Source organism: Melanerpes formicivorus, unplaced genomic scaffold (genome assembly GCF_026170545.1).
Source record: "Melanerpes formicivorus ecotype bairdi unplaced genomic scaffold, bMelFor1.0.p_v2 SCAF_93, whole genome shotgun sequence".
Taxonomy (NCBI): domain Eukaryota; kingdom Metazoa; phylum Chordata; class Aves; order Piciformes; family Picidae; genus Melanerpes; species Melanerpes formicivorus.
Window position 1 is genome coordinate 1,211,969 of NW_027142445.1, and position 10,947 is coordinate 1,222,915.

A 10,947-nucleotide genomic window follows, 5' to 3' on the forward strand; every position below is an offset into this window, starting at 1 on the left:
ACCTCCCAACTCTGCTCAGCCTCTAAGGAAGGCTGGAAATAGCTCCTGGTGCTGGAAACTGGGACAGCAGGAGGCAGTTCATGGCCTGCAGCAGGATGACCTCAACCTTCCGGGCCCCTGAAGCACTCTGCCCTGCACAGGACTGGGAAAGGAGCCTGCCAGCTTGTGCCAGCTGCAGCAGGAGAAGCTGCAGTGAGTAGCAGCAGAGTTGTGCTGCCTGCAGCTGTGCTCAGTGCTGCTACTCAGTGCAGCCCAGCACTGAGCCTTGCCTCAGCCTCGTGGACCCTCTGGAGCCCAGAGATCTCTGCACCTCAGTGCTTTGTGCCCCCACAAAGGCAATTTGCTCTCTGGGGAAATCCAGGCCCTGCAGTTCCTCCCCAAGACACCATCCTCAGCTGGAGTGTGGATGCAGCTGGGAAGGGAAGTGCTGAGCTCCAGTACCCCAAAGCCCAGGGGTCCAGGCCTTGGTGCTGTGGGGGCTTTCCTGGCCTCCACCACTGCAAAGCACCCAGAGCCCTGGAGGCCAGCCTTGAGTGTCACCCTTGGAGAGGGATCTGCCTGCAGTGCAGCTTTCCAACCCACCTCTGCTGCTGCTGCTCCTCCTCCTCCTGACTAGCAGCAGCCTTCCACTGGAAGTGAGCTCTCACATCACTGCCATTGTGGATGAGCAGGGTGCTGCGGGTGCTCAGCGACAGGTAGGTCTTCTGCATGGCCAAGGAGCTCCTGTCCAGCCTGATGTTCACATCCACAGCTGTGCCACTGAGGCTGCTGTGAATGTCTTCTCCTGGAAGAAAGCAGAGGGGAGTCTCTGCTCATCTCACTTGCAAGCTACAGGAGCATTTGGATCCTTTCTACCAGCCCCAGACAGCTCCAGTGCTCGCTGCAGGGCTGCAGCACCACAGCAGCACCCAGGGAGCACATCAGGCTGCCCAGGAGCCAAGGGCAGCAACAGGCACAAAGCAAAGCTCTGCTGCAGGCAGAGGAAACACACCCCCAGGGCATCTGTGAGCAAGGCTCTGCTTCAGCATCAGCTCTGCTGAGCCAAGGCTGTGGGCAGCATTTGGAGGTCACACCTTGGCTCCCCACTTACTCCTCAAGGGCCTGGGGAGGCTGACACTTCTCCTGGGGCCTGAGCTGGGCTTCTCCTGCCCCAGGATAAATCTGACAGCTCTCCCAGGAGGCAGGGAGCACTTCCTGCCCAAGCCCAAGAGCCTTTTAGTCCTGAAGCTGTGAGGTGTGGGATGGAGATGGGGAGAGGACAGGGCAGCAAAAGGGTCTGAGGCCAGCCCAGGGAGAAGCAGAGCAGGGGACAGAGGAGTGCCAGAGGCCCTGGGCACCACAGAGTCTGGCTGAGCCCTGCCCTCCTCCTGTCACCCCTCAGGCCCAGCACTGGCTGGGAACCAAAGCTCAGCCTCTGCAGGGGGCAGCCAAGGACACAGAGTGCAGGCAGGCAGTGCCCAGCACTGACCTGAGTCACAGTGCAGGCTCAGGACCCCGCGGTGCTCCCCGCTCCGCAGCGGCAGGAACTCCACAGCCACCTGCACGGCGTCCCCGACCCCCAGAGCTCCCACACAGGGCTCAGCAGAGAATGGGCTGCAAGAGAGAGACAGCAGGGCTGCTGCAGGGAGCCTGCAAGAGACCTTTCAGCTCCAGTCCAACCATGCTCCCATTGCTAGGTCACCACCAAACCCTGGCCCTCAGCACCGCACCAACCCCCCCAGGGATGGGGACTCCACCACTGCCCTGGGCAGCCTGGGCCAGGCCTTGACAACCCCCAAGGGGCAGAAATGGTTCCTCATGGCCCAGCCCAAACCTGCCCTGACACAACTGAGGTCATTTCCTCGTGGCCTATCACTTGTTCCTTGGGAGCAGAGCCCAAGGCCTGCCTGGCTCCAGCCTCCTGTCAGGGAGCTGAAGGATCCCAGAAGATCTGCCCTCAGCCTGCTCCAGGCTAAATCAACCCCAGATCCCTCAGCTGCTCCTCACAAGACTTTTGCTCTGGAGCCTTCACCAGCTCTGTTGTCCTTCCTGGAGCCAGCCCAGCACCTCAATGTCCTCCCTGTAGTGAGGGGGCCAAAAGTCCTTGCAGTACTCAGGCTGTGAATCCAGTACCCGGTGCAGGGGTACACTGCCCTGCTCCTGTTGGCCACACCACGGCTGACCCAGGCCAGGATGCTGTTGGCCTGCTCAGCCACCTGGGCACAGGCTGGCTCAGCTGCAGCCTCTGTTGAGCAGCACCCCAGGTCTTTGCTGGGCATCTTTCCAGCCACTCTTCCCCCAGACTGGAGTGTGGCAGGGGGTTGCTGTGAGCCAGCTACTGGACCTGCCACTTGGCCTTGATGAACCTCATGCCATTGGCTTGGCCTTTGACCCAGCCTGGCCAGGTGCCTCTGTAGGTTAACAAGCAGCTCAGCACTGCTGCCCAGCTTGGGCCTGTCTGCAAACTGACTGAGGCAGCCTCAGTGTCCTCACCCAGGGCATTGAGAGAATGTTCAGGAGAACTGGCCCCAGCACTGAGCCTTGGGGAACCCCACTGGGGACCAGACACCCAGTGGAGTTAGCTCCCTTCACTGCAGACAGCAGAAGGAAAAGCAACTCCCCCAGGATCAGAAAGAGAGCTCCTGGCTCAGTGCTGAGGAGCTTCAGCCCTCAGAAGGGCCTAGAGGAGAAAATGACATCAGGTCCCCCCCACACCACACTGCAGCCAGCTGCCTGCAGTGAGGCTGCAGAGCCCAGCTGCTGGCAATGCCACCAGAGCAGGGCTGCTGGAGAGCACAGGGCTGGAAGAGCTGCTGGCACTCAGAGCTTCCCCCTGGCTTCCTGCCAGCCAGAAACCTGGCCTGCAGAGCTGCAAAGGGCAAGGCAGCTCCTGGCCCAGGAGATGCCAGCCTAGGAAGCAGCCAGGGCCGGGCCAAGCCTGGCCTGCAGAGCAGAGCAGGATGCTGAGCTCCTCACCTCTGAGTGCTGAGGCTGTAGTGAGCCTCCCGCTGGCCCAGGTTGCGCAGCAGCAGAGTCCTCTGGGTGCTGTGCCTGACCGGGCAGAGGGAGAAGTGCAGCTGCTGGGGGAAGTCCAGCACAGCCTGGGCACCTACAGCCCGGATGGGCACAGGGAACTCCTCCCTCTGGGTGACACACAGCAGCTGGTGGCAGTAGTCCTGCAGGGAAAGGAAGAGCCTCAGCAGGCTGCAGGCAGTGCCGGCCCCGGGGCAGAAGGGAAGCTGCTGGGCTCTGGCTGCCTGCCAGCTGTGGCATCTTCAAGAACTCTGCCAACCAAACCAAAGCAATTCCATGCTTCTAGAAGCACCCCATGCTCTGTGCTGAGCCTTGTGGGAGCACCCCCTGCCCCCATTTTGCAGGGGAACACGGGCATGGCTTGGAGCAGCTACAGAAACAAGGAGCTCTGTGTGCCCAGCACCCACAGCATGGCTGGGAGGGTGCTGGAGCACTGGGCCAAGCTGCCCAGAGAGCTGCCCAGAGCCACAGACCAGTGGGGCTTGGAAGGCTCCTCTGGAGATCATCCAGTCCACCCCCCCTGCTAATGAGGCTGTGCCTCTGTTGTGGAGTCTCCTCCCCTGGAGAGCTTCCTAACCCTCCTGGACATTGCCATCCTGGGCAAGCTGCTGTGGGTGTCCCTGCTCCAGCAGGGGGGTTGGGCTGGGTGAGCTGCAGAGCTGCCTCCCAGCCCCCACCATTCCATGACTCTGAGAAGCAGCAGGCACGAAAAATGCTGGCTCCAGAGCTCAGCTTCTGTTGTCTGCCTGCTGTGGCCAGCAGGACAGCCAGGAGGTGAAAGCAGTTTGCCAAGGTGCTGCTCCACACTCTGCTCAGGCCCACTTTGCTTCCTCCAAACCACAGGTCACTCTTGAACAGACTTTTGGATTCAGCCAGGCAGTAAAGCCATGAGGAGGCAGCAGTGGACACAGCCTAGAAAGCAGCACCTTGAGAGGCTGCCCCCAAGCCTCACCCTGAAGCCAAGGAAGGTCACCCGAGGAGCCCCAGCAAGGAGAAAGAGCCCTGCAGCACCCAAGTGCCTCCTGCCCAGGAGAGCAGCATCTCCAGCATGGGAAAGGCTTTCTCCCGGTCTGAGAGGCAGTGCAAGCCTCCTGAAAGCAGGACAGCTCCTCAAAGGCCAGCCCAGCTGCCCTGCTCTGCAGCCAGCCCTGCAGCTGCACCTTCCACTGAAGGCAGCAACCTCTTGAGACCTGCAGCCTCACCTTGTGCTCCTCGGGGGTGAAAAGGATGCGGTAAGTAGAGGCCATGCCAGGTGCTACCTTCTGCCTCACACCCATGGGGCCAAGCACCTTGAAGTAAGGAGAGGTCTCCATGATGACCTTCACCCACTGAGGAACCTGCAGGGGAGACACAACTGGGATTTTGCCACCTGTGGCACTGTGAGAAGAAACCTGGCCATGGCCAGCTGCATCCTTCCTTCCCAAGGCACTTCCAGCACAGAGCACCAGGCTGGAGCCAAGTGCCTGCTGCCTGGGCAAAGGAGCTCTAGGACATGGGCTGCAGGCCCAAGCCCTGCTGTGAAGCAGAGCCAGAGGAAAGGAGAAAGTGAGGCCCATTTTAATGAGGAAAGGGGAAAGAGCAGCACAGTGTCTGGGGTCAGTGTGGAGCACACCAATGTCCCAGGGGCCTCTTGCCAACACTCCCAAGCTGGGCACCAGAGCAGGAGTGGCTCTGTTCTCCCCAGCAGTAACTGAGAGGGACCACACTTTGCAGCCTTCCTTGCCAAAGGGCCTTCTCTTTCCAGCCACAGCCCTGGCAAAGCCTCTTCTCTCAGGACACACTTGGCCTGCTCTTGCTCTTCCCCCACAGCTTTTGTTCTCCCTTTGTTTCCCCCAAGAGGCAGGTGTGGGGAGGAGCTCCTTCCCCTGCTCTCATGCAGGCTGCTTCTGCCTTCCCAGCTGCCCTCCTCTCCCCTTCACATCTTGCTCTCCATTGCAGAGCAGCAGCTTCCAGGAGGCTTTGCTGTTGCTGAGCCCTCTCTGCCTCCAGCACCCTGCCTGCTGCCTGGCAAGAGAACCCCCTGTGTGCACAGGCTTCTCTCCTGGAGCCCTTTTGCACCCAGCTCCTCTCCTCCCTCCTGCCTCTTCCCACCAGCTTGCTCTGGGCACCTGCCTCACTCCAGCAAATGTTTCCCCAGCTGAAATCCAGAGAGTCTCAAACGTTCCCCTTGCCACAGGAACAAAACTGCTGGCATTTGGCAGCATTTCCCTGCTCCACTTCTCTGGGGAATCTCCTCAGCACCACTAATTCTTTCCAAGCACAGGTGGAGACCTTCAGGAGGAGATGGCTCTGGATGTGCTGTGGTGCTCCAAAGGGAAAGCAGAGCTCCAGAAAAGCCCCAGCAGGGCTGAATGAAGCTCAGCAGGACCCCAAGTGGCAGCTCAAGGCCTCCCCTTGCTGCTGCTCCATCAGCCTGTTCCACTGCTCTTTCCAAACACCTCTCCTGGAGCCCCTCCCTAGGCCTTGTCCCAGCATCAAGTGGAGAAGACAGCCCCTGAGCTCTGCCAGTGAATTGCAGAAGCAGCTAAGCAGGCTGTGAGAGGTGGAGATGCCCTCCCCAAAGCCAAGACTAACCAAGGAGCCCTCAGGCTGCGGTGCACACTTGAGCTCCAGCACGAGAAGAGAGAACAACTGGAGAGCCCCCCACATTCTCAGCAAGCCAGGGCTTTCAGTGGCAAGGCTGCTCTCTAGGCAAGCTCCTCTGGGTGAGCTCCCAGCAGCACATGGCAGTGTCAGAGACAGCATGCCCAGAGTGGGCAGGTTCCTCCCACCCCCCAGCACTTACCCTGCCCTTGTTGCGCAGCACCAGCGTCTCTTCGTAGACCTGGTGGGGGAGGTAGTTCTGGAAGAGCACCTCTGCTGGGAGAGGCTCAAAGCAGCTCTGCTGCAGGGCAGCTGGCAGCTGGGGGTGCACAGAGAGCAGGCAGAGGTTCAGCTGCTGGCAGCAGGACTCCTGAGCAAGAAGCCTACACTGCTCTCCAGCCCAGCCCAGCCTCTTGGCGAGTCCCTCTGCCCAGCTCAGCCTGGGCAAGCAGAAGCTCTCCCACCTGGCTCCTGGGTGGCTCAAGAGGAGCTGGGCTGTGCTGAGCAGGCTCAGGCTAAGCAGCTCCTGGGCTGTCTCTCCAGGTTCCCTCTCCCAAACACGGGGCACAGCCCTGTGCTGCTGTGGTCACACAGCACCAGAGCACTCCCTGACAGTGCTGGCAGCACTCATGGAGCAGCTGAGGGCCAGGAATGGACAGGAGGCTCCAGGGGAAACACTCTGGGGATGATCTTTGCTCTGAGGCAGGGAGGCCGAGGCCCACACAGCCCCAAAGAGCTTTGCCAATCTAAACCTGGGAGCTGCTAAGGAGAGAACAGCAGCAGAGGAGGGAAGGCAGGACAAGGAGAGCTGAGTGCTGGCAAGGGTCAGCTCCCTTCTCTGCAGCACTGGGCAGCTGGAGGAGGACTGGACTTGGCAGCTCCTTCTGCCAGGAGCTTTCAGTGGCTCTTTGGTCCTGCTCTGCTGCTGCTGCTTTTGTTCCACTCCACTGCAGCAGCAGCCTGGCAATGCACACAAGCAGCAAATGCTGGCAGAGCAGAGGCACTGCTAGGAGAAAGTTCCTCCCTGCTTTGCCTCCCCTCTCCCAGCTGTGCTGCTGCCACTCCACAGCCCCAGGCAGCTCTCCTGCTGCTCCACACAAGCCATGGCCAGGCTGAAGCCAGCAGCTGCAGCATGCTGCCAGTTCTCTGGGTGCCCAGCTGAGGGCTTCCCAACCTCCTGGGCTGGCCAGGGCAACCCTCAAGCAGTATGTCACAGGTGTGCTGCTGGCCATTGCTGCTCAGCAGCCTCCCTCCCTGCTCTGCCCTCGGGGCTGTGTGCTCTGGCCAGCAGCTCTGGCAGCAAAGCAGCTTGAGGCCCAGCTGCAGCAACCACTGAGCCAGACAAGGCACAGCCAGGGGCTGAGGCCCCTCTGCAGCTGGCAGGAGCCTGCAGCCTGCAAAGCCAGCCCCCTGGGAGGGCCCCAACCTGCTGCTCCACCCCAAAGCACCACTGCAGCTGAGTGTGCTCAGTCCTGAGCAACTCCTGCAGGCCTTCAGCCCTCCAAGGCCAAGGCTGCCAGCAGCGAAGGAGTCCCAGCCCCAGGCCCTTGGCAGCGACCACCCCAAGCAGCAGTTGCCTGTGGCAGCAGGAGGATGGCAAATGGCAAGCTCCTGCCCTTGTGTCCTGCCCCAGCCTGCCCCCTGCATGGGGCTTGAGTGCCAGGGGCTCAGCTCCAGGAACCCCCCCCAGCTGCAGCAGAGCTTCTGCAGCACAGCTCAGGACTTGAACATCTCAGCAGGGAGCAATGGCTGAGCTTTCTGCTGGCAGGAGGAACTCAGCACTGCCAGCAGCTGCACAGCACAGCAGGGCCTGGCCAGCCAGCTCTAGAGAGAAGCTGGAGGCAGGCCTGCCACCAGCAGGCTCCTCTCCAAATGCCTCAGCCAACAGCAAGGAACAGGGCAGGAAAAGTTTACCTTTGGACAGGAGGCCTCACTGGAGTCTGCAGGCTGGGGAATCAGGGGCAGGGTCCTGGCCTCAGGCTTGCCCCTCCTGGGAACAGGGGGCAGCTTCCCCTCCTGGCTGCTGCCCCTCTGGGTGGAGACTGGGGGCAGCTTCCCCTCCAGGCTGCTGCCCCTCTGGGTGGAGACTGGGGGCAGCTTCCCCTCCTGGCTGCTGCCCCTCTGGGTGGAGACTGGGGGCAGCTTCCCCTCCAGGCTGCTGCCCCTCTGGGTGGAGACTGGGGGCAGCCACATCTTCTGGATGTTGCCCAGCCTCTGCTTGAGCTGGGGCAGCCTCCTCTCCTCAGCCTTGCCACCCCTCTGGATGATCTGGGGCAGGCTCCCCTTCTGAGTGCCACCCAGGCTCTGCCCCATGAGCTCAGGCATCCCCTGCAGGAAGGAGGAGGGAGGCAGCTGAAACACACAGCACCAGCACAAGCCACAGCAAGCCCTCTGCTCCTCTTGTCCAAGTGTCACTGAGGAGTAATCTGTGGTCAGAGCTACCAGGCCAGTCCTGGGAGCCTCCTGAGGGACCTGCTGCAGTGTTTCACCTCAGAGCATTCCTGAGGCAGAGCAGAAGAGAGCAGCTCCAAGCAAGGGGCTCTGTCCCATGAGCTGCTGCCTGATCTGCTGGGGCATGCCTGGGGCTTGCTGCTCTCTGGGCACTTGTTCCCTCTGTAGTGCTGCTGGCTAGAGGCAGGGAGCTCTGAAGAGAGCAGGGCAAGAGTGCTCAGAGCTGCCCCAGCTCTGCCCTTGGCCCAGGCTCCCCAGCCTGCCCTGTGGAGATGGCACTGCTGGGGGAGGCAGAGGAGGGCAGAAAAGCAGCCCTGTGCCAGGGCTGAGGTGCAGAGGAATGCCTCCAAGTCTGGGTTCTCCTTCACTCTCTCTGCCCTGGCCTCACAGAGCCCTCCACAGAGACATCTCCTTGAGAGACCCTCAGCAGCAGGGCAGCTCCAGTCAGCAAAGAGGACATGGATGGAGAGGAAGGAAGAATTGCCCTGACTCCACTGTTGGCAGGGCTGGATCTGTGCTCCATGGAGGCTATCCCAGCAGGGTGGGGGTTGGAAGGCACCTCTGGGGCTCAGCCAGTCCAACCCTCTTGCAAACACAGGGTCAGCCAGAGCAGCTTGCCCAGGATCACACCTGGGTGGGTTTGGAATGTCTGGGACCTCTCTGGGCAGCCTGCCCCAGGGCTCCTTCTTGACCACAGCAGCTACTTACAGTTGCAGGCTGCTTTGCCTCTCTGGCTGGCTTCAGGTGGCCAGGTGCTGCCACTGTGCCCTGGAGCCCCTCAGGCATTTTGGAGGGCCTCCTGGAGCGCTGGTTCTGCTCAGTGGCCATGGCTCAGCTCACCTGCAAGGAGCAGCAGCAGACCTTTGAAAAGCCAGAAGCCCACTGCCAGCAAAGCCAAAGGCTCCACAGTGTCTCCAGGCTGGGGCATCCTTCCCCAGGGGAGAGCACCTGGGCTGCCCTGCTGCTGTTTCTGCCTCGGGGAGCACAGAGCTCCATTCCCTGGGCAAGAAGCAGAGGTGCTCAGCAGAGCTGCTCAGGGCTGCTCTGCTTGGCTTCAGGGACAGAAATGAGCCAGCAAAGATGACTCCTTCCAGACACACAATTACCACAGTGCCCAGGAGCATTTCTCCATGGAGAATGAGGGCCCTGCTCTTCACTCCCTGGCACCCAAACTCCAGGCTCCCTACAGGCACCCCAGAGGCTGCAACAGCAGAAAGAAAAGCAGGAAACCACTCAAGGAAGAAGCTCAGCAAGAAATGCTGCAGGGGTGAGAGCAGGGCCACTTAAGGCTTCATCCTAACAGCAGCAGAGGCTCTCCAGCCTCCTTAGCCTACAAGCAGCATGGCTTAACAGGTCCCCCTGAGTGAAGCAGGTCCAGGTGAACTTCTTCCACTCAGCAGCATGGCCACCACCTCTCTTCATCAACCAAAAGCTATCAACAGTGAGCTCCACTCTGCTGAGGGGCACCAGTGATCCACAGCCAAGCTGGCACAAGAGGCACTGCCAGCAGCCCTAAGCAACATCCTCTCCCCCTTGCTGAGCCAGCTGCAGATTCTGCAGCAGCACTTGCCAGTGTCCAGCACAGGCTGCTTGATGGTCACATCCTGAGCAGCTGCCTTCCTGGAGCCTCCCTGAGAGCTCTGAAACGCTCAGGAAACCTCAGTCCCAACCAAGCTGCTCTCATCTCAATCCTCCAAACCTTCTTGGGCAACTAATTCTCAGTGTGCCTGCCCCACTCCCACACTGGGGCCCAGTCTCTGGAAGAACAGAAACACTCAGCTCAGAGACACCCAGCTGCAGAAGGGGAACTGACCAAAAGCAGAAGGAGGAATGCAGCCTCCAGCCTGACCTTGGCAGGCTCAGCCTGATGCCGGCTCCCCAGCACACACACACACTGCTGGCTGCCAGGACAGGGAACATTACCAGCGGCTGCACTGCTGCAGCACTGCCTGGGACCCCGTGCTGGTGAAGCTTGGACTTCACTGAGTTGTTTCCCATCCCTCAGTTCAGAGGCAAGGTTGGACAAGCTGTCCTGAGTTACCTGCAGCCTCCTGAAGCCGTCCAGCCTCTGGATTTTCAAGAGAGAGATGCAGGAATTGCTGCTCTCAGGAAATCCCCTAGGGTTTTAAAATGCAAGGAAAGGAGAGTTGGGCTGGGGGAGCTTTGCAGTCTTTTCTACCTAGGCATCTGCTGCATCTTTCATCCTCAGCCTGCACAGCGTTTGCTAGGCAGAGGGGAAATCCTCTCAGCCCTCACTTGCAGATGGGGCAGCACAGGTGAAAACTGAAGGCAAAGACATCCCAAAGCCCAAGTGCAAGGGAAGGAGGATCAGACTGGCAGCAGGGAGACAGGCAGCCTCTCTCCCCTCCGCGTTTAGTCCCAGCCTGGGTGCAGACACAGCAGCATCCCATGGCAATAAAGAAGAGCCAGAGGGATTTTGTGTTTCAGGGAGCAGTTTGTCCAGCTGTGGGGGCAGGGAGAAGGGGCTCCAGCTCCTCCGGGGGTCCCCAGCATGGCAAGTGCTGCAGCTCCAGGGGGCTCTCCCCCAGCACAAGAACCTGCGCTTGGCTCCAGGGGCAACCTCCTGCCTCCCATCCTGCCCCGAGCAGCAGCTGGGTGCCGGCAATGGCCTCAGCACTGCTGTGCGGGACAGCGGCGCTCAGGCTTCCACCCTCCCTGCCCGGCCCTGCTCCCAGCCCTCCCTCCTGAGCTCAGCAGCCAAAGTCCCCCCGGGCTGGGGCTGGGGAGGGGACACAGCCATCGTCACCTCGGCCCGGGGCCGGCACCAGCGTCCAACGGGACCCAGCAGCACCCACCAGGACCCAGCAGCACCCAGCAGCGATCCCACTGCCACACAGTCGCGGCCGGGCTGTGCCTGGTTGCCACAGCGACAGAGCCTGA

General features: G+C 60.9%; 1 protein-coding gene across 1 annotated transcript in view; it reads right to left on the bottom strand.

The window, feature by feature from the left end:
* LOC137455224 (hydrocephalus-inducing protein-like) overlaps positions 1–8,874 on the bottom strand; it is a 32,530-nt gene extending 23,656 nt beyond the window's left edge. The window contains exons 1-6 of the mRNA XM_068165845.1: positions 8,755–8,874; positions 5,798–5,914; positions 4,215–4,349; positions 2,956–3,155; positions 1,469–1,593; positions 583–784 (exon numbers count right to left, since the gene is read on the bottom strand). Coding sequence (XP_068021946.1) covers positions 583–784; positions 1,469–1,593; positions 2,956–3,155; positions 4,215–4,349; positions 5,798–5,914; positions 8,755–8,874 — 899 coding nt within the window. The remainder of the gene's footprint in view (positions 1–582; positions 785–1,468; positions 1,594–2,955; positions 3,156–4,214; positions 4,350–5,797; positions 5,915–8,754) is intronic.
* Between the last annotated feature and the right edge of the window lie 2,073 nt (positions 8,875–10,947).